At 47.7% G+C, this 23749-nt stretch overlaps 1 protein-coding gene across 2 annotated transcripts; it reads left to right on the top strand.

Moving 5' to 3' along the window:
- Positions 1–70: 70 nt before the first annotated feature.
- On the top strand, positions 71–22017 carry LOC101481450 (phosphatidylinositol 3-kinase regulatory subunit alpha). 2 transcript variants are annotated; one of them, XM_014412456.3, is made up of 17 exons: positions 71–280; positions 2912–3365; positions 4139–4268; positions 6758–6850; positions 7297–7368; positions 7452–7568; positions 7668–7866; positions 9730–9812; positions 17807–17912; positions 17995–18093; positions 18628–18808; positions 18880–19005; positions 19258–19400; positions 19650–19826; positions 19898–19972; positions 20278–20448; positions 20532–22017. In XM_014412456.3, exons 2-17 carry the CDS (start codon positions 3174–3176, stop codon positions 20719–20721), a joined length of 2154 nt encoding a protein of 717 aa, XP_014267942.1. In that variant the 5' UTR covers positions 71–280; positions 2912–3173; the 3' UTR covers positions 20722–22017. The 2 variants fall into 2 exon arrangements, with proteins under 2 accessions (XP_014267942.1, XP_014267943.2); XM_014412457.4 differs by lacking the exons at positions 71–280; positions 2912–3365; positions 4139–4268; ... (3 more) ...; positions 7668–7866; positions 9730–9812 and adding an exon at positions 11290–11696.
- Positions 22018–23749: the final 1732 nt, after the last annotated feature.

Here is a 23749-nt window from a genome sequence, read left to right on the forward strand (position 1 = left end):
AAATTGAACTTTTACGCCGATTCTTCGCGCTGTAAAAGTTCCTTTTATTTTGAAAGCCCGTACCGGAACCTCTGTCTGTCACGCGCACTTGACACCTGTCTCCCTGCTGTAATACAGACGGACGAAGCACGAGTGTCTTCATCTGGGAAATAATCGATAAAACAGCGGCACGTCTCAGCTTTGAACTCCATCAGGAGGTCGTGTGCCCTCACTGCTTCGTCATGGCGCCCGCTGCTCGTGCTGTTGGAGGCTTTTATTGGTGAAACATCAAGAAATAAAGGTGAGACGTTTGAGCGTCTGAAGCTAGGTGGCTAAGCTAGCGCTGGCATGCATTGTCGTTTCCCGTTTCCTGAGGGGATCCATCGTCTGAAAGCTGCTCCTGATGCTGTTTTACAGCTTCTGGGAGCTTTACTTAAACTCTGTATCGATTAAGATTTCATGTGGCTAAAATAAAGTCAAAGTGTTTGGTTTTAGGCTCTGTGGGATAAACCCCGCGAGGTGGAAAGTCCCCTTAAAGTGGGTTTTTCTTCCTTTTCTGCTCTTTGAGTGACGAAAGTACCTTTAAAACCCGACAAATGTTCTCTGTTTGGTGTGTATGTTTGTATTTTTGTATATTGTGTGTATTTTATAATTATTAGCATTTTTAAATGTCGTCGCTTTTTCATTTATACGTCAATTTATCCAGAAATTCCAGTTTATTTAAATTAAATCTTAACGCATGTCCGCTTGAACCTGAACTAATTAAAATTCGTTAAACGACTTTTTTTAAAAAAAAATTATCGGTCGATTAATGATTGAAGAGAAATTGGCGAAATTCCGATTCCAGCTCCTCAGTTTCGGGCTTTGTGTTTTCGGAGTGAACCTTTTTCAGCCACACGGGAAACTAAAGGCATCAAATCTGTTTCTGATTATTGGTTCAGTGTCTGACTGTTAAACGTCAGCAGGGACTTCTTCTGCTGATGTTGTTAAAGTGTTGTGCAGCATCCACAGGCGTGTAACTCATTGTTGTCCCAGTTTATTATTCTCAGTTCTTATTTTCATGTTTTATGTTAGGATTTAATGCCAGAAATATTTTTCACAAATTCCGAAGTTCAAAATTAAAATTTGAGCTCTCCAGCTCCGAATCACGTGATCATTATAAACGTCTGTGAACAGAACGCAGTTTGTGGATTAACTGGAGGCGATTTTTACATTTAAATGATCAAAAACTAAACACGTTTCATTTCTGTGGTTGGATTTAAGCTACAGTTATTTACAGCTTAACAACAATAATAATAATAATAATAATAATAATAATAATAATAATAATAGTAATCCTCAGATGATTTTTGTCACGCGATTCATAAATAAACATAAAGGTGAACCACTGTGGAAAATGAGGCTTTGTTTGCATAATAACAATGTTGTCTCATTTTTACTGTTATACATCCACATTCTTCAGAAATGAGAAAAGTTGTGAAATCCTCGAAAAAAAGAATTTATTATAGCGATGATGATGATGATGAGGCGCCTGATGAAGACCTGGAGTGTCTGAGTTATAACAGGAGCTGTCAGCAGCAGCTTTTATCTGAAAGCTTTTATTTTGATGGTCTGGTGATGGCCTTAATGATGGTGTTCACGCATGGCGCCGCCTTCTCTGACCGCAGCCGATGCACCTGTCCTCCAGTCTGACCAATCAAAGTCTGAGGTCTGGGTGGAAGTGATGGATGCTGCAGGTCATCAGCACTCAGTTCACAGCCAGCGTCCCTGACGGGGTGGGGGTTGGGTGAAGGCCTCATTAAAGCTGAACCATCTGCTCCATCAGGCGGTGCCGGTGTGAGGAGGCAGGTGACGCTCGACCTGCTCTGGCGTCTTTTTCAGAGAGAGTCTGTGTTTAAGCACAAAACTGCAGCCGGCCGTGACTCGCTGAAGCACTCGGAGGTTTCTGAGGCTCGTGGCGTGGAGTCATGTCTGATGCTCACAGCTTCGGTGAAACGTGTTACAGAACTTAAAAATGTCTCATTGTCTTTGTACCGTTTTCTTTTATTAATAGGATTGGAATAACTTGCATATTATATTATTTACATCATAAAAACATAAATTATATTTTTAAATAAAACAACCGTGTAGATCATAACGTAAACGAGCTGTGAGCCGCTGCTCGCACTGTGGTGTCATGTGAGCACAGCTCAGTGTTCAAGCAGTACAAAGCAAACAGGGAAACTCCAGGAAATGTAGTTTTGTTTTTTTTTTAAAATTTCTAATATTGTATGAAAAGCAAAACTGCAAACTTGACTGAATCCTTTCATTGAACCATCACACACACACTCTCTGCGCACACGTGGCAGCTGTCAGTGTGCTCCTGTGTAACAAACTGCAGACATGCGTGTGCGCATTAGTTTGACATCCCTCACACGTCTGTAACACTGTTCATGTTGCCTTCATATGAAGTCATTTAAAGGACAGGAAGTCACTTCATGTGTGTCCTGTTTCTGCATGTTTGACAGCCCTGATTTAAACGGTTGGTTATTAAAATAACCCACAGTGAGTTCTCCTGGCTGCGCACTAACGGAGAGCATCATGAAGACACGAGGATATTCATGAAGATCTGAAGCTTTGTGTTTAAGTGCTGATGTTTTCCGACGGACTCTGAGATCCGAGGCAGCGGGAATGACAGCGGCTCGCTGTGGTGGCTGAGCTGCTTCCTGGGGGAAACCCAGCACTGCAGCAGAACCAACGAATAAACTGACAGGAAGTTGGTTCTTCCTCGTTTTAAAGGTTGAATAAACGCTCGGGGAGCAGTTTATTAGGTACAGACTGTGTAGAAAAAGCATTTTTGTTTTGGAGCTTTTGCTCGTTAAATGATGAAAGCGTCTTCTGCCGCATCGCGTTCCTCACACTCATATGTAACCTTTGACCTCTCGTCTCTCAGGTGACCCGTCGCCTCCACAGATGTGGCCGCTACCTCTGCTGAGACTGCTGTTCATGAACCGCGAGGACGCGCTGATCGAGCGGCTGCGGCTCGGCCTGGAGGGATGACAGGACTGTGGCGGACCAACATGGAGACAGGGGAGACGCGCGTCCACGTGGATTCTCCTCTTTAGACCCCCTCAGGACACGGACTCAAACCTATGTTCATATTTTTTCACTCAGAGCTGTTTTGTTAGTTTTCGTGAAGCCATACTTGAGTCAGGATGAGCTCGGAGGGCTTTCAGTACCGAGCGCTCTACGACTACAAGAAGGAGAGGGAGGAGGACATCGACCTGCACGTCGGGGACGTGCTGCTGGTCACTAAGGGGGCGCTGCTGGCGCTCGGCTGCACCAACGGAGCCGAAGAACGGCCGTCGGAAATCGGCTGGCTGCCTGGTTTCAACGAAACCACACAGGTACGATGCCGCAGCAGAGACAGGAAGTGCTTTCAGACCGCACGAACCTCTCCCGTCACAGGAAGCTCTTCTTTTAGCAGAAGAAAGTAATAGAAGTTCTTAGTCTTTATTTTGGAGTCTTTTTGGCTCTGCTGGCCGTCTCTGTGAAAGAGCTGATGTGGTGACATCAAAGGTTACAGCAGTGGAAGCTCTGTGATAGGCTAATCACCTCTAACACACAGAGATGTGAGGCAGAGCTCAGTCTGGGCGTCTTTGTTCATTTAAAAGCTGCTGTGCAGACTGAACCCTGGTGCAGCTCGTTCAGTCACAACTCCTGCAGCAGCGCTTCCAATAAATCCTGCAGTCAGTGAAGCACTCGCTCTATTAGCACATGTGATGGAGGAAATGCTCCGTGTTGACTCGTCAAAGTGAGATATTTTACTTGCGTTTCCTCTCGGCTTCTTTTCGGTGATGCAAAGAGAAAACGAAGCTGAAGTAAAAGTGGAGGAGCGGCGTAGCTGCACGGCTCCGTCATCACGAAACTCCACAAACAGCTCTGCATCCCACATCCTCCTCGCTCTGACCCCACACCGAGGAGCCCCTCGGTGTGGGGTCAGAGCGAGGAGCTCAGGTTTTCTGACCTTCACGTTCGGTCCAGTCTGTTAGAATGATGGTGGGATTAACGGGAACGCTCGTAGCGTTTCTGCTGTGTGACCCAAACTAGCCTCCAAAAAATGATCGTTACTGACTTTATATGATTCTCACATCTGCGATCTTCGATTCGTGTACGACAGGAAAAAGGCGACTTCCCGGGAACGTATGTGGAGTTTGTCGGCAGGAAGCGGATGTCTCCACCCACCCCGAAGCCCCGCCCACCCAGGCCCCCATCTGCAGCGTCGGTGAGGGCCGACTCAGAGTCAGAGGGTGAGTAAAGTCGCTCAGATGCTTGTAGTTTGTTACCCACGTCCAATCCTGCTGAAACTTGTCCAACTTTTAAAACCTGAACAGCAACCATGGACCATCCTAATTATCTGTCATGTAGTCGTTCACACAGGACTTGTCTGGTGTTTGATACGAGTGACGAAGCTGCAAACAGAAGTCGTAGATTACAGGTTTCGACTCCACTTTGGTTCAACTGTGTGACTAGTTTGCTTCAAACCAGCTCGTTTGCTTCTAGAGTTGCTTTTTGTTTTTTTTGAAACTGTTAAACGTGTTTTTTTTAAACATCATCCATCTTCATCCGCTTTATCCGGGGCCGGGTCGCGGGGGCAGCAGCCTAAGCAAAGAGGCCCAGACCTCCCTCTCCCCAGCCACCTCCTCCAGCTTATCCGGGGGAACACCAAGGCGTTCCCAGGCCAGCCGAGAGATATAATCTCTCCAGCGTGTCCTGGGTCTGCCCCGGGGCCTCCTCCCGGTGGGACATGCCTGGAACACCTCACCCAGGAGGCGCCCAGGGGGCATCCTTGTCAGATGCCCGAACCACCTCAGCTGGCTCCTTTCGATGTGGAGCAGCAGCTGCTCTACTCTGAGCCCCTCCCGGATGGCCGAACTTCTCACCCTATCTCTAAGGGAGAGGCCAGCCACCCTTCGGAGGAAGCTCATTTCTGCCGCTTGTATCCGCGATCTCGTTCTTTCGGTCACTACCCACAGCTCGTGGCCATAGGTGAGGGTAGGGACGTAGATCGACCGGTAAATTGAGGGCTTCGCTTTTACACTCAGCTCCCTCTTCACCACGACGGACCGGTGCAGCGTCCGCATTACTGCAGCTGCAGCCCCAATCCGTCTGTCGATCTCCGGCTCCCTTCTCCCATCACTCGCGAACAAGACCCCGAGATACTTGAACTCCTCCACTTGGGGCAGGAACTCATCCCCGACCCGGAGTGGGCACTCCACCCTTTTCCATTTTTTAAACATGTTATTGAATTTTGTCATATACGTCAGGCCAAATAAAGAGGCCGACGTGCCTGCATGACACGATGTGGAGCCGTCCTCCTGGTGTCACACAGGGTTGTATAAAAGCGCTCTGAGAGGAAGTGCTTATGTTTTAAAAGCACACTGAGCTCGAGCGTCAGCCGTCCCAACATCCCAGCACAGCAGCAGAAACCAGTTCCCCAGTTTATGAACCAGTGAGCACAGCGATGTAGATGAGAAACATCAGGCTGCTAAAACAAACACATCATGTATTTTCTGCTGATTTTATAGAAGAAGAAGAAAAGCTGGCGTAAAAATGCAGATTCAGAGACGATCAGCTGTGCAGCAGATCTAATTAAAACGATGCACGGGAAGACGGCAAGAGAATGAAGACAGTAAATAATAAAGCGAGTAAATAAAAATGTAAATTATTGCTATTTCTTGTTTATATTGTTTCCTCGGGCGGGTCGAGGAGGTCGGCAGGGAAGCGTCACACAGGCGTCGCCTCCTGCGGGTGCAGTGCTCCGATCCCAGCTTCGTGATCTCACAACTGCAAACTCAACAACTAAGAATCTGAAACAGCCTGATCCCTGTCAGCTGTTACCACAGCAACCACTCTGCACAACATCCAAACGCCACGGTCACGGAACACGTTAGCTTCCTTAAACCTTCAGTTCGAGGTAGACGTGATGCTCGCCGTCACATGGAGCCAGAACAGATTCTGATCTGGGACCAGCCGAAAGCCTGAAAGAGGGAGCCGTGAAATCTGTAAACCGACACTGAAACTTGTTTTTGTCGCTCTGCCCTGAAGAAACTGAAAGGTTTCAGCCCGATCGCTCGCTCAGTGATTCAGGTTCCTTCAGCTGCTTCCTCAACAGAGCAACAGCACACACCTGTGTGTGTGACGACCCTGCACCTGCAAGCTAGAGCCTGAGAAGACTCGAGCAGATTAGAGACGCTCACGTCCTGATACACTCCTCAGAGAGACACACACTAACAGACACGCGCACACACACACACTAACAGACACGCACACACACACACTAACAGACACGCACACACGCACACTAACAGACACACACACACACAGACACACACACACACACACCCACCTACCTCGGGTTGAGTCAGGGCTGCGGTTGCTGAGTGAACAGATCTGCTGCCACCCGCCTCACAGAGCACAGGAAGTGTGTGTGTGCGCGCGCTGTGTGTTTGTGCGCGCTGTGGTTAAAGCTGCTGGCAGCAGAATCCTGATTATTGTTGTTACCTGCGTGTTTCACAGAACTGTTTTGCTCACTCAGCTTCCTGTTGCCTACATCCTTTCAAAGTAAAAGCTGTTATATGCTCTCATTTCCTCCTCCATAATTTTAGTCCCCCCCCGGTTTCCTTGTATACTTTATGACATCATAAAGGTTAAGGGAGGGAGATCAATGTCTCGTTATGAATCTTATTACTTTGACTTTTGAGTTGAAATCTTGCGTGTGCTGTTTGTTCTTCTTCAGGTCTCGTGCTGCCGGACCTCCCCGAGCAGTTCGGACCCCCGGACACGGCCCCGCCCCTCCTCAGCAGACTGATGGAGGCCATAGAGACCAAAGGTACCGAACACACTGACGTGGATTTCCAACCAGTTCCCGTCTCTGCGTCTGGTTTCAAAGTTTATCTTTGTTGTTCTTCTGAAGCTTCGAGACGCCTACATCTGCAAACGGCACACTAACCCTTCAGATGCATTCACAGCTTTATTCTGACCTTTTCTTCCTTCACTCTGATGTCACTGCGTTGGTGTTTTCCAGCATTTAAACTGAACATTTGAAGCTTCGTGACTTTCAGTCTGTAGGAACTTGTTCACAGTTCTGCAGAGTTGTCAGAAATGCATTTGTGGACACTTCATTAGACCCAGCTTCAGTTTAGGAGCTCATAATACTTCTCTCTAAACTATGTTCCTCATGTCAGGTTGAACATAAAGCAAACTGAGTGTGAAGTTTGAAATATTGATCTGACGAAGTCTTCAGCTGGTGTTTGTAACATGCGTGTGTTGCTGCAGGTTTGGACAGCCCCGGCCTGTATCGCAGCCTCAGCGGCGGCGGCGTGGACACGCAGCAGCTCGCAGACGCAGGTGAGGAGGGCGTGTTTTCACCTGTGAATTACAGAGCGACTGCATCGTGAAATCTCTGCTTAAACTGATGTGTTTGTTTTCAGACCTGGAGCAGCTGGAGGCCCCGTCCCTGTGTGACGGGGTGGTCCGGTTCCTGCAGGATCTCCCCGGTCCCGTCCTGCCAGCCTCGCTGCAGGCCGACATGATCCACGCCGTTCAAGGTCAGAAGAAGCCCCACGATCCCGCCCCCGTCTCCCTCTTTCACACCGCATCTGGTAGTTTGTTCACACTTCTGTCCTGTTTCCTGTTCCTGCTTTCAGAGGTCAGAGACCTAGAGGAGTGCGCCCAGTTGCTGCGGAGCGTGGCCAGCTCGCCAACTTGCCCCGCCCAGTATGGGCTGACCTTGCTCAGCGTGGTTAGACACCTGGCCCGACTGTGCCTGCACGGCTCCAGGAACCAGCTGAGCCCCCGAAACCTCGCCGAGAGCTTCAGCCCGCTGCTGTTCAGACAGACAGCCGGGTCAGTGATCTACAGCTGTTAATACACACGTGACGGGTTATTAACACACACACGTGACGGGTTATTAACACACACACACACACACGTGACGGGTTATTAATACACACACACACACACGTGACGGGTTATTAATACACACACACACACACGTGACGGGTTATTAACACACACACACACACACGTGACGGGTTATTAATACACACACACACGTGACGGGTTATTAACACACACACACACACACACACGTGACGGGTTATTAACACACACACACACACACACACGTGACGGGTTATTAACACACACACACACACACACGTGACGGGTTATTAACACACACACACACACGTGACGGGTTATTAATACACACACACACACGTGACGGGTTATTAACACACACACACACACACACACGTGACGGGTTATTAACACACACACACACGTGACGGGTTATTAATACACACACACACGTGACGGGTTATTAACACACACACACACACACACACGTGACGGGTTATTAACACACACACACACGTGACGGGTTATTAATACACACACACACGTGACGGGTTATTAATACACACACACACGTGACGGGTTATTAATACACACACACACGTGACGGGTTATTAACACACACACACACACACACACACACACACACACACACACACACACACACACACACACACACACACACACACGTGACGGGTTATTAACACACACACACACACACACGTGACGGGTTATTAACACACACACACACACACACGTGACGGGTTATTAACACACACACACACACGTGACGGGTTATTAACACACACACACACACGTGACGGGTTATTAACACACACACACACGTGACGGGTTATTAACACACACACACACGTGACGGGTTATTAACACACACACACACACACACGTGACGGGTTATTAACACACACACACACACACACACACGTGACGGGTTATTAACACACACACACACACACACACACGTGACGGGTTATTAACACACACACACACACACGTGACGGGTTATTAACACACACACACACACACACACACGTGACGGGTTATTAACACACACACACACACACACGTGACGGGTTATTAACACACACACACACACACACGTGACGGGTTATTAATACACACACACACACACACACGTGACGGGTTATTAATACACACACACACACGTGACGGGTTATTAATACACACACACACACGTGACGGGTTATTAATACACACACACACACGTGACGGGTTATTAACACACACACACACACACGTGACGGGTTATTAACACACACACACACACGTGACGGGTTATTAACACACACACACACACGTGACGGGTTATTAACACACACACACACACGTGACGGGTTATTAACACACACACACACACGTGACGGGTTATTAACACACACACACACGTGACGGGTTATTAACACACACACACACACACACACACGTGACGGGTTATTAACACACACACACACACACACACACACGTGACGGGTTATTTATACAGACTTTATTTTCTTTTCCATACTAAGTTGAAGGAATGTTTCATAACACATTTTATGACTCGTAAGAGCAGCTAACATGGAGAGAGTTAAGGTTGTCGTGTTGCAAACCCTGAGGCCTGAAGCTTCGCTTCGATGGGTCACGCTGCTCTGGTTCAGGGAGTCACTGATGGCAGGAAGGATGTGAGCTGCTCGCAGGTCCTGGCACATGCACATATTTGAGGCCACACTCACAGGAAGTGTGATGATTAATGATGATTAATAAGATGAAGCAGAGAAAACCTTTGACCCATTTTGTTAACGGCACTGATGATGTTGTCTCTGTGTTCAGGTCTGAGTCGGGTCTGGATCCTCTGGTTCAGGTCCTGGAGGTTCTGATAACCAGCGAGCTCAACATGAACCAGGCCGCACCAGGTAACACACCTGCCTGTGTTCGAGTGGCTGAGCGTTGATGTGCATGTGTGTGAAACTCCCGTATGGTTGCTCTCAGCCGTCACGTTTAGTCTGTCACGCACAGCTGTTGCTCAATCGAACGGTTCAGATGAGACGGCGGTGGAAAGATGAGTCTGAAAAAGTGCAGCAACAAAGATTTGATGACGGGGTTTATTGGTAAAGACTGCACGAGGCTTTGGTTTCACTCAGGGAAGTGCTGAAGCTCTCAGCCTGACCACTGTGGCTCATTTCCAGCTCCACAGTTTTATTCTCGGACTCTGCTGAAGTCCAAAAATTATCCTCCTTTCTCTTACACTCAAGTTGTTTTGGCTCCTCCTCCTTTAAGATGATCAGGGATGCCTTTCTCCCGATTGGCTGCTCCTCGTGAACATGAAGTAGGTGGGGCTTATCCATCCTCTCTGACATCACGCAGATCCAAGAGTGTTTAGAGCGTTCTGAGGCCTGAGCGCCGTCCTCACACTGTCGAACGACAGGTTTGTTTTTACATTTTACACGTCGTACAGAAGAATCAGGCGCCGTTTAAGCTCGCGGTTACTTTGGCAACATCTGTGAGGCCTTTGGGTTAAGATGTGACAGGAAGTGATCAGCCTGTGCTGAGGTACAGTCTGGTACTTTTGTTCAGCAGACGGTGGAAACGGTTGAAATTATGCTCGTGATGAAAGCAGCGCAGCTCACGGGTGGTTCCAGAACTTCCTGTTTCATGTTTTTCACAGCGAGGATGACCCAGAGCACCGAACGTCTGTTTTGTCTTTATTATTGTTATTATTTCATGCTTACTTTATAATGTGTCGCGGTGTAATTACGGCCTCACTCCTCTGGATCGTTGTTGGCAGCTGTTGTTAACATTGGTCCTCACGTGTGCACCGGCACACGTGATTGGCTGTTAGAAAGCAGATGATTGGCTCTTCGGCAGGATTTCTGTCATACATTTGCCATTTTGGGGGTTCAGGAATTCTGCAGCTCATTCCTGTCCCATTAAGGAAGGAAGGAGTTTTTTTTTCTTTGTTTTGTTATTTCAGGATGATGATTGGCTGAAGCATCGGGTGCTGCGGGTAACAGAGGAAAGATGGATTTGGAGAGAAATGGAAGGTTTCAGCAGATCAAACCTCTCAGATGTGACGGGAGGGAATATTTAAAGCCTGAATCAGCTGATTTAAAGAAGCACACATGATCGCTGGCGTTTGTCTCTGGGTCAGTTAAGTGGGTCAACGAGCAGCTCTGACTGCGTTAGTCACTCATCCATCGACTCATCCATCCACTCTGCTCGGCTCTGAGTCAGCCGGTCAGCAGCTGAAACGATGACATCACCCGTCCACAGAGTGAGAGATGCAGCAGACGAAGAGGGGAGGGAGGAGGGGGGTGTTGCCTTGGTGATATCACTGCCATCACAGGATTGGCTGGAGCCATCGGTGATGTCACACATCTCCAAGCTGCTCTCCTGAGCTTTGAACCGAGACTGCGAGAGAGAGGGAGAGAGAGACGGACGGGAGAAAGTTGCGTCGTTTGGAAACGTCTCCGAGCCGCGGACGGCGAGCTGGAAAAATAAAAAAGGAGGTTTTGAGGCCGTGGAGGCGGAGCAGAGCTGCAGGTGCAGAGCGAAGCCACGTCCAGCAGGCCCGAGTCGAGCGAGGTGACCGAAAATGAAGATGTAGCTGAGATGACGTCAGATTTTTGGCGGCCGAACGGGCTGAAAGCAGCGGGACATGAGAGCCGGGCGTCCGTTCGTTTCTGAGGACTCGACAGGTGACGGTTTAGGGGCCGACATGGAGCGAGAGGAGGGAGGCAGGGCCGAGGCGCTGAGGGGACGAGACAAGATCCTCTGCTACATCAACATGCAGAGCCCAGGTAGGAGTCAAACCCCCACCTGGAGGGAGCAGCGCCTGATCAGATGGCCGCGGCGGCGAGACTAAACCTGTGTCGGGTTAAACATCTGCATCAGCAGCTGGAAGTTTGTTTGCTGTGAAGCCTCAAAATGTGTTTCCATGTTATTCCTGATGTTCTCGTCATCCCACCCAAAGTCAGCGTGTTCAGGCTCAACCCGGCGGTGTGAATGCAGGTGTCCGATGGAGTCGAGGTTAAAAATGTGACGTCGCTGTGTGCTTCAGGAGTCGGCACACGATGACCCCGCACTTCATCTCGTGGTGATTTCACCAGAGCGAGTGTCGGAGTGTTTCCCGAAGCGCAGATGCGTCTGAAGCGATTTCCTGCCACGCGTGAGAAAGAAAAATGGTGTCAAACCTGATCTGAGCTCAAAGTTCAGACCTAAAAATGGCCACGAGACGCGGCGAGCTCCGAGAAACTGCTCCGACGCTTAGTTTAGTTTCAGGTGTTTTGTGCTGCAAAGCTCTGGTTTTCACTTGTTATCAATGGCGTGCGCCTCCTCCCCGTGCGCCTCCTCCCCGTGCGCCTCCTCCCCGTGCGCCTCCTCCCCGTGCGCCTCCTCCCCGTGCGCCTCCTCCCCGTGCGCCTCCTCCCCGTGCGCCTCCTCTCTGTGCGCCTCCTCTAAAAGCTCAGACTCACTTGCTGTTCAGTTGAGCAGAAAGTGAAGCTTCAGTCAGAGGGCGAGGTGTTCCTCAGAGAAACATGAAACGTGTTGAACTTTATTTTGGTGAAGCAGACAGTCGATTTGGAGGCTGCTGTTTTCAGGCCGGATGGGCTGAACGCAGCGTGCTGTCACTTTTATTTGTGAGTGACCAAAAGCTCAGTTTCACTTCCTCTTCAACAAACGAAATGGTTACTCTACAGCTCGGTCCTAATATGCTCTGTTATTTTAGTACTCGAGTATTCAGTCGAATAATCGAGTATTTGCATAAGAAATACTAAATATCTCATTAATGAGAAATAATAAATATGAACCTGCAAAGAATCTAAACGCTGTCGCTGTTTACATGTAGAGTTCAGACAAAATGAAGTGTGAAGGATTTCTGACGTGTGTGTGTGTGTGTGTGTGTGTGTGTGTGTGTGCGTGTTGAAGAACATCGACATTCTCAGTTTTACTCTCTGCTGTGATGCAACGTTTCCTGCTGGTGTTAATAATTAATAGTTAATATAAATACTTAATCAATGTTAAGAATAATTTTCAGTTATTAAGACAATTTAATAAACATTTTGTTCATATTTATGTGAATCTGAATCTTGAAAATAAAGTTACTAAAGCCTTGAAACAGTTGGGGTCTGGTACCCCCCGAGCCCCCTTTAGACTCCGCCCTGTTGCTGCCTGATTTAAACATGGTGTCAGACGGAGCTCACTTTGCTGCAGCCGGTGACGTGTGGAGCAGGTGCACAGGTGTTTGTGCAGCGCCTGTTCTCAGTGAGGAGGCTCCTCCGTGCTGCCGGCACGTCGCTGAGGTTTCTGTTGGTTGTGCTATCAGATGAAGACGCGTCCCTAAATCTGGCGTGGAGCTTTAAAAGCCCCGCCAGCGCACACGCTCACACAGTCCCACTGTTCTTTCTTTGGGTTGTGGGTCACACTGCTGGTTAGTTGTGGTTTCTTCGATATAGTCTGCACAACAAAGTGATTCCTCCCCCCTCCCCTCATCAGTCACTGATGTGTCACATGACTGCAGATACCTTTGACATCAGGGTGAACGTCAGAGTCAGTGAGCGCCTATAAATCAACAGTCGCAGGATGTTTGTTTTAACAAAGGTTTAAATACTTTCTGTTCACTCAAATGCTCACCTGTTAGCGCCCCCTGGTGGTGTGACTTTAGAACAGGTGACGCTGTGAGGAGGAGAGCACCGGTTCCCAACAGCACAACCTCACAGTGTTTCATGTAGTACAGACTCTACAGCAGCGGTAGATAACTCCAGGCCTCGAGGGCCGCTGTCCTGCAGGTCTTAGATCCAGCACAACTGAGTCAAACGGCTAAACCACCTCCTCGACATGTCTTGAAGTTCTCCAGAGGCTGGTAATGAACTAATCATCTGATTCAGGTGTGTTGACCCAAAGTGAGATCATTGAGCTAAAACCAGCAGGACAGCGGCCCTCGAGGCCTGGAGTTGCCCACTGCTGCTCTGCAGCATGAGAGAAACTCACCCAGGAGCATTTGGTGACAGTGGGAAGGAAGAACTCCTTTAATCCGCTCTTTAAGTGATGACGTGATGAAACCTGCTTCCAGGCCCAAACTACTCTGCGTTTAATAAGCTGTTGTGTTTTTAACATGTTTTGTATCTTGTTCTATTTAATCTCAAAAAGTCCCTAAAAACAGTCAGTGATCCCTGTTTTTATTGCTGCTAATAGTTTGAAAGCTCAATGTTTAACCCTTTACAGCCGATCGGAGCGGGCACGCTCTGTTATGCGTAACTATTTTTAAATCCCGGTAGCTCTGCAACCACGTAAGCTAGCGCAAAAACTTTTTTTGCATATGAAACCGGAGGAGTTGTACTTACATATTGTGCCATCAGCTTGTCCTCGGTCACGGTTTCCTTCCACATAAAGCTTTGCAAAAACTGCATAAAAAGCGCTTGCAGGAACAAAAACATAATATTCCAGAAACACGCTTTGCCGATCCGATCAGCTGTTCAAAACACTTCCTACGTTGGAATAGACGTCAGCGCGAACTTTTGCATTTCCGCCATTACCTGCCCGAAACCGGAAGTGACGTCATTTTCGCGGAAATGTAGTCTTTTTTATGCTCAGGGCCTCAGGGCATATACTGGTCTTTTTAAAAGTTATCTTTGACTTTATGACTTTCTGTGTCGTTTCTGGGATGCTGAGGACTCATGTTGCACTGCTGGAAATAGTTTATTTTGATGCATATGCTGCTTTTTTGCAAATTTGCAGTATAATATTTATTTTCGTTTTTCCTGCAGTGTATAAAAATTGGTGTATTTCAAAAATAAAACTATGAAGACACTCAAAATAATTTTCCTGTGGTGGGAAACTATTTTGTGCAACTTTTTTGTATTTACAGTTTTGAGGGATAAGCCTCTTAAATTTCTCTAACTACAAATATATGTTAAAAAAGCAAAAACGATTTTCAATTTTCTTTGTAGTTTATTGCACTTTTTTGCAATTTATGTAATTACTATGCACTTAATGAATACATATTATTAAAATCTGGGCTATAATTGTTGTATTGATGTATAGCAACTTGAAATGCTCCCAAAAATGGCTCCACAGCATGTAAAAATATAATATAAGCTCTGGCGGACTTGGTTCTATGGTAGGTCTTAAAGGGTTAAACCCTTCTGCTGTAACTCCAGCCCAGCAGCAGTATATGAATGACTAACCTCGTATTGTGGACGGATTATCTCAGCTGTTCTCCTGACTGAAGTTTGGCCCGTTTACAGCATCCTGCCATGTGATTGCATTTGTCTCTAACCATCAGGAACCTTCACGTTAATTTTTATCGAGTGGAAAAGTGTTAGTGTTCGTCCTCCAGCTTCACTGTGTTTATGCTAACATAGCTGTGTCGCTAGCGATCACGTAGCACATCATTATATAGCAGCTAGCCCAACTTCAGTAACCCTACAAACGTCACTGCTGTTTAGTTTCTGTCTTCATTTATGTTGGAAGTGATAACAGAGCTGTACGTTTGAATTTTCTGAAGTCTCTCAGTCAGAACATGCAATATCATGTTTAGGTGGAAGCTAGCGAGCTAACTTCCTGCTAACTTCTAACTCTGTTAAACTTCATTAATCCTGTTTTCATGGATGCCTGGATGTTAAACTTAATTGTTACACCTGGTAAAGCAGCAACGCTGATCATTTTATTACAGATGAAAGACAGTTTGTAACTCTCAGTGATGCTGCAGTGTTCGTTTGACTTTGGGCCCAGACACGGCTAATAATGTCAGACTTAAAGACCGGATAGGATGGAAACTATTAAAAGAAACCAGGATGAGGGAGTGGAGGATCCAGGGTCACCTGGTCCAGCCCTAACTATATGCTTTAGCAAAAAGGAAAGTTTGAAGCCTAATCTTGAAAGTAGAGATAGTGTCTGTCTCCTGAATCCAAACTGGAAGCTGGTTCCACAGAAGAGGGGCCTGAAAACTGAAGGCTCTGCCTCCCATTCTACTTTTAAATACTCTAGGAACAACAAGTAGGCCTGCAGAGCGAGAGCGAAGTGCTCTAATAGGGTGATATGGTACTAGAATAGAATAGAATAGAATTCAACTTTATTGTCATTGCACATGCACAGGTACAGGGCAACGAAATGCAGTTTGCATCCATCCAGAAGTGCTTTAGTGATATAGATATATTACAATATATATTAGCAATAATATAGATATGTGAGTATATTACAGAAATGGGTCTATTATGGTATGTTATAATGTACACGGTATGAAGTATGTTGTGAATATTCTATAACTATAAGTATGTACAGGCTGTAGTGAGTACAAGCTATGTACAGGATATGAATATAAATATGAAAAACTATACAGAATATGAAATAAATAACTTTACAGAATCTGAGATATACAGCTATACAGAAATGGGAACTATGCAAGTTGTAAACAGTTGTAGGATTAAAGATTATCGAATGTACAGAATGATTATTTACACAGAGCTATACAGTAGTGCAGTTAAGATAAGTGAGGGTGTAGATAGTTTCTACAGAGGCTATATAAAGTGCTAGTGGTTGTGAGTGGTGGTTCAGTCCATGTTATTATTGTGTTTGAGGGTACAGTTGTCCATTGTGGGTGTGTGTATGTTCAGTCCATGAGTTTAACGTGGGTCAGATGTCAGGAGGCAGAGTTCAGGAGTCTGACAGCTGTGGGGAAGAAGCTGTTCCGGTACCTGGTGGTCTTAGTCCGGAGGCTCCTGTGGCGCCTCCCAGAGGGCAGGAGGGTGAAGAGTCCATGTGATGGGTGACTGGGGTCTTTGATGATTTTCCCAGCCCTTTTCAGACACCGCTTCCTGTAGATGTCTTTTATGGCAGGAAGTGGTGCTCCGGCGATGCACTGGGCAGTTTTCACGACCCTCTGCAACGCCTTCCGGTCCGAGGCAGAGCAGTTCCCGTACCAGACTGTTATACAGTTGGTCAGGATGCTCTCGATGGTGCAGCGATAGAAGTTCACCAGGATGTCTGAGGACAGGTGGTTCTTCCTCAGAGTCCTCAAGAAGAAGAGGCGCTGGTGAGCCTTCTTGACCAGCTTGGAGCAGTTGGTCGTCCAGGTGAGATCCTCGGAGATGTGGACTCCCAGGAACTTGAAGCTGCTCACACGCTCCACAGCCGTCCCCTTAATGTGGATGGGTGGATGTGGGTCAGCATTCCTCCTGTAGTCCACGATGAGCTCCTTGGTCTTCTCGGTGTTAAGCAGCAGGTTGTTTCTGTCGCACCACTCAGCCAGACGATCCACCTCCTCCCTGTAGGCGGCCTCATCGTTGTCACTGATGAGGCCAATCACCGTGGTGTCATCTGCAAACTTAATGATGGTGTTGGAACCATCAGCAGGTCTGCAGTCGTGAGTGAAGAGGGAGTAGAGGAAAGGGCTCATCACACAGCCTTGTGGTACACCGGTGTTCATCGTGATTGTAGATGAGCAGCGGTTGTCCGGCTGGATAACCACTGCTCATGTTGGGGGCGGTTGGTCAGGAAGTCCAGTAACCATTTGCAGATGAGGGAGCTGATGCCCAGGTCTGTCAGTTTCCTGATGAGTTGTGAGGGGTGGATTGTATTGAACGCTGAACTGAAGTCTATAAACAGCATTCTGGCGTAGGTGTTGTTGTTGTCCAGGTGTGAGAGGACAGAGTGCAGTGCGATGGAGACTGCATCCTCTGTGCTCCTGTTCCGGCGGTATGCGAATTGGTGGGGGTCCAGGGTGGGGGGGAGACAGGATTTGAAGTGTGCTAGGACCAGTCGCTCTAAGCACTTAGTGATGATGGGGGTGAGTGCTACTGGGCGGTAACTACAAGGTCATTAAGATAAGATGGGGCCTGATTATTCATCCATCAAAAAGACAACTGCTCCGTCTCCGGGTGTGACTCCTCCTCCTCGCTCTCTGTTTCAGCTTTACCTCCTAAACCTGTGAAGTCTTCGGCTCCGGCTCCTTCCACCAGTTTCAACAACAGCATGGTTCTGCAGGACGCCGAGTGGTACTGGGGAGACATTTCCAGGTAACACACACACACACACACACACCGTGGGAGGACATGCAGGATGTACGGAGTGATGCAGAGTCTGTTTTTGCCGTTTTAGGGAGGAGGTGAACGAGAAGCTGAGGGACACGGCCGACGGTACGTTTCTGGTCCGAGACGCCTCCACCAAGATGCACGGAGATTACACTCTGACTCTGAGGTAAAGCTCTCAGTGCATCACCGGCTTTTCAAACACAGGTTTAAAATCCAGTGAGCAGAAATGAAGCGTTTAAATAATGTTTAAATGTAAAGACTGAATGATCTACAGGTGTGACGGGTGGAAGAGCCAAAACTCGTGGATACGAGGCTCAAATAAAGCTGAGAGAAACGTTCAGCTGAAAGTCGACATTAACAGTTGAATAGAATGTGGAACAGGATGAAACCTTTGCTAATCTTGTAAGAATAAAACATTCATACAAAGTTAAACAACTTTATACTCGTTAATTCACATTTTTGAAATCCTATAAAAATAATTTACTCTCAGTGATCTGTGGCTGCTCACCTGCAGCGCCCTCACTGCCCACCAGGGGGCCAAGGCTCTACGTCTTCCAGCTGATTTACAGATTTCGTGGTTTGCACAGTTACAGTCTTGTTGTTTGTGCAGTAAACGTCCACAGCACGACTGTCTGCTTTGTGTCTGGACGATGCCGCGGGCTCAGAGTTGACCAGCTCTCCGTTCTCTCGTCACCTGCAGGAAAGGAGGCAACAACAAGCTGATAAAGATATTCCATCGGGAGGGGAAGTACGGCTTCTCCGACCCCCTGACCTTCAGCTCGGTGGTGGAGCTGATCAACCATTACAGACACGAGTCTCTGGCCCAGTACAACCCCAAACTGGACGTCAAGCTGCTCTACCCGGTCTCCAAGCACCAGCAGGTGGGTCGCGCTCTCTGAGAGTCTGCGTCTGGTTAACGACGGCGTCTGACCGCTGCGTTGTTGTCGTTCAGGATCAGGTGGTGAAGGAGGACAGCATCGAGGCGGTGGGGAAGAAGCTGCACGAGTATCACCTGCAGTACCAGGAGAAGAACCGAGAGTACGACAGGCTGTACGAGGAGTACACCAGAACGTCGCAGGTACGCTCGGAGGAAGTTCTCTAATAAAACTACAGATTTGTCAAACAGAACTACAAACAGTGATGATCAGGATACTTACAGGGTTTTTAAGAAAGAGCTGATTCTTTACTTTTAGTGCTCGATCATTTAAGGGTGTTAACGGGGAACTCTGAGTACTGGAGTAGAAGAGGACTGAGAGACTACAGTTAATTAAAATGATTACATTTAAATTATGGTAAATAAAACATTCCTCCTCTTCCTCCTCCTCATCAGGAGATCCAGATGAAGAGGACGGCCATCGAGGCGTTCAATGAGACCATAAAGATCTTCGAGGAGCAGTGTCAGACTCAGGAGCGCTTCAGCAAAGAGTACATCGAGAAGTTTCGCCGGGAGGGAAACGACAAGGAGATCCAGAGGTAAGCCGCTACCATGGCAACTGTGATGGAGCTCGTTGAGGGGAAAGCACACACTAAAAGGAAGCCGGTTGCCATGGCAGCAGAGACTGCAGGAAGAAAGCCACCTGCTGGTAAACGAAGTTCGGAGTCAGAAATGAGCTTCAGCTCAGTTTGATCTGAATGTTTTTATATCCAGACGACGAGTCTGCGCGCTCGCCGTGCAGCGGCGTGTTTGTCACGTGACAGTGAACTCCCGCTGCGTCTCCGCAGGATCATGGAGAACTACGACAAGCTCAAGTCCCGCATCAGCGAGATCGTGGACAGCAAGCGCCACCTGGAGGTGGACCTGAAGAAGCAGGCGGCCGACTACCGAGAGATCGACAAGAAGATGAACAGCATCAAACCGGACCTGATCCAGCTCCGCAAGACCAGGGACCAGTACCTGATGTAGGTGACGCCCAGAGCGCAGCACTGTGACGCCCGGTGTGACAGACTAATAACTGTGCGTGTGTTCACAGGTGGCTGACTCAGAAAGGCGTTCGGCAGAGGAGGCTGAACGAGTGGCTCGGCCTGAAGAACGAGACCACAGAGGAGTAAGTACCGACCGCACCAGCGGCTCAAACTGTTTGTTTTAGTGCCCAAAGCCTCCGTCAGCTGCTCCACCCAAAGGAGGAGGAGTCACAGATAAGTCCAGCCTTTAGAATTCAGTGTGACTGTAAAACGATGATGGCAGGTCACGCTGTGTAGCCACAGAAACCTCGTTAAATTTACCTGAAAGGTCAAAGGTCACACAAGGGGGCACCAGCCCACACAGTGCAGGCAGCTCTCAGCCTGAGCGGAAAGTAGAAGTACTCGAGTAAAGCAGCTTCCTCACATTCCTCTGTCTCCGCCCTCTCAGCGAGTACAGCATGGTGGAGGATGAGGAGGACCTTCCTCATCACGACGAGCGTCTGTGGCGCCTCGGAAACATCAACCGCAGCCAGGCGGAGTCTCTGCTGCGAGGGAAGAGGGACGGCACCTTCCTGGTGCGGGACAGCAGCAAGCCGGGCTGCTACGCCTGCTCCGTGGTGTAAGCAACACTCCATCTTCCTCCTGCTCCTCTTCTTCACCCGTTTGCTGCACATCAGCCTGACCTCTCTTTCTCCCCCACAGGGTGGATGGCGAGGTGAAGCACTGCGTCATCAACAAGACGAGCACCGGCTACGGCTTCGCCGAGCCCTACAACCTGTACGGCTCGCTGAAGGAGCTGGTGCTGCACTACCAGCACACGTCGCTGGTCCAGCACAACGACTCGCTCAACGTCACGCTGGCCTTCCCCGTCTACAGCCAGCAGAGACGGTGACCCGCCCCCCGACATCGTCTACACGCCCCCCTCCCCGCCTCTCCTCATTTCCCTCCTCTGACACAGATCAGCGTCTGGATGAAGCTTTTTGTTCAGGCTGACGCGCCGATAAAGGTTTTCCTGTGAAAGGCGACGTGAAGCTTGAACTTCCTGCGAGGACCACGTTACAGACGTGCCCGTTTCACGCTTTCCCTTCTGTCAGCATGCTCAAGGTGCTCCGGGCTGTTTGTCTGTTATGTATCGATGTCGCCGAGGAACAGAAGCGAGGCGGGGACGCCGTGTTTCACGGGCGGGGCTGCTGTCAAACCTGGTGTGACCAAAATCTACAGACTTGATGATTTATTCAGTATGACCCAAAATGAGCAGAGGTCAGAGGTCATTGGTTCCTCTGACTTCTGTAGGACTGGAAGTATTTGTCGCCCTCTGGTGGCGTTCAGGTAGAATGCAGGTGAAGGTGTTTCCTGACTGTGACCCTGCAGCCATGTTTCCCCGCCTGTGTTTAGTTTAACTTTGTGTGACAGTTTCCGGTCCTTCGTGCAAACTCGACACATGTAAACATTAATACGTTTGATTTAAAACGTTCATTCTGACTCTTTGATTTCAGCCTTTTGTTCTCTGTGATGCGGCTCAGAGTCGCAGCAGGTCGTGCGCTGGCGTTGTTGAAGAACATGTTTCAGTCTGAGGGGGAAACGAAGCTCAGCCCGACGCATCTGATCCGGCGTGATACGGGCACGTGTTCGGCCTGAGCGCAGCGGGCACGTCGGGACGATGATGAAGAGGCGTCGGTGTGAACACTGTGACTCTGGACGAGGGCTAAACCCGACCGAGCGAGGACTCGTCCCCGCCTCCCTCCCGTGTTTCAGTTCCTCAGTTTGTGCATCCTGGACTTCGCCGCTCTTTAATTCTTCTTTTCTTTACGCGCCCGTCAGCACAAGTCCGAGGTCTGGATCAGAACCGAGGTCGATCATAAACGAGCGGTGGAAGGTTTCAGTCGTGGAATCGAGTTTCCTGAACTTCGGACTAAACAGCCGCTGAACACCGGTTTGCTCAGTTCGACCACTGACGAGGTTTTTATGGCTTATTATTATTTTCCTGTGTGGCTCGTTAGAGGACACGCCCCACTGTGACGCTCAGTACGGAGGCGTGGCCTGAACTCCCGCTGAGACGTTTGAAAGGTGGATGCTTCAGGTTTGTGGACTTTGTGACGCCTGTTACTAAAAAACCAAAACTGTAAAATGTTTGAGATGAACTGTTTGGAAGCTGGAATAAACAAAAGTGTCGGCCTTTACGCTGAAACATCGACGCGTCTGTTTGTCGTCAGTCTGTGCTCCGTTTAGCGCCAGCATCACGTCTCAGTGCTCGCTGAAAATCAGCTGATTGATTTGTACAGTAAACGGGACACGGGAGCAGGAACAAGCATCGTTGTTTGATCTGTTTCTGAGTCACTTGAGTAAACTTCACAAAGTGCATTTTGGGTAAATGTTGGAGGTTTATATTGGGGGGGCACAGGCGGGTACATACAGGCCAGAGCAGGTGGAGGGTCTCCGTGATGGATCAGGATTGTAGTAAACCGCTCAGTGACACGCTGTTCGATGTTTCAGATCGATGCCCGAAGAGCTTTTCTAAGGTTTGAAAGTAAAAGTTTTCACGTCTTCTTAAAGTCACTGTTCAGAACTGCTGACTGTGACGGAGTCACTGCTCCATGACGTGATCTCCATGTGTAAGAATATTTACTGTGCAACAAGACGGACAACTTTTCTCTAACTAGTTTTAATAACTTGGTCTTTGTTTTTAAATGCTACAGAGTTCTTTCTGTTTTGTTTTTTTCTTTTAAACTAACTTTTCAGGTTTTAGATGAAAAGTGAAGCTGCGATGTGATTTCTCGTGTTTAAAGGAGGCTGAAACCAGCAGTGCTGCTTTGGTCATCGTAACATCAGAAATGTTTAGGTTTTAATAGTTTGAACGTGTTGTTTTTTGTTTTTGTTTTTAATTTTAAAAGGGACTTTCTATTTTTTTTATTATACATCAGAGTGTTTTAACAGTAATGTGTGATTATGATGTAAGAGAAGGTTTGAGTCTATGAAACAGCTGACACGTCTAACACAACCACCACATTCATCAAATTATGTGACTGTGGAGAGTTGCATACTCCATAATAACAACAACACTGATTCATTAGTTTAAGAAAAAATGTAATTAAGGTATTCAGTACTTTGATCTTTTCAAATATCTGTAATATTCCGTGGAACCACTCCACTAAATTATACTGGAAGTATTACAACAACCAGGGAATATTTTTAAAGTACTGAAAAATATTTTAAAGTTATTGAAATACCGAAAAATGGCTTCCTGTCAGGTCTGCGTGTTTAAACCTGTCCAGGAATGATGTTAAATCCTCAGCTCCATTTGGAGTCGTGCACAACCTCATTTTCTGCTTCAGTTAATTTCAAACATGGTTTTTCATTCTGCTTCTTATCCAGCTGATACCACCAAATGACCACAAGGGGGCAGGGCTCGACTATCTGAGTCACCTTTTCCATCCTGATTGGTCCATTCAGCCTTAAACAGGTTTACGACCCAACAGTACCCAAAATACTTAATTTATTCAGTAAAAGGACTAGATGTTACAGCCCCTGACAATGCATTGCTTTAAATGGAGAAAATCTTGGGGGATGGCTGTTATGAGGAAAAGCAGCCCAGAAACTTTACCAGCAGCACGCATCGTTATGTGCCTCAACTTTCGTTCTTTTACCCAAGCTAATCTGCCATTTTTCTTGGTTAAGTTTAGAGATTAAATATCTGATCTAAATGATCATATTAAAATTTGGGACACATCATCAGTAATGGATGTTACTGACGTTTAACTGAAAGCAAAACGTGTATAACCAGAAACAATCTTTTTGCTCCCAGAGATTCAAATTAAAGTTGTTTTTGTAATTAAATGTTTTTAAACCTGAGTAAAATGATTGTATTTCTCTTTTGAGCTCCACAAAACATCTGAGTCCCAGGGCAACTCTGGTCTGGTCAG

The sequence above is a fragment of the Maylandia zebra genome, linkage group LG12 (genome assembly GCF_041146795.1).
Source record: "Maylandia zebra isolate NMK-2024a linkage group LG12, Mzebra_GT3a, whole genome shotgun sequence".
Classification (NCBI taxonomy): Eukaryota; Metazoa; Chordata; class Actinopteri; order Cichliformes; family Cichlidae; genus Maylandia; species Maylandia zebra.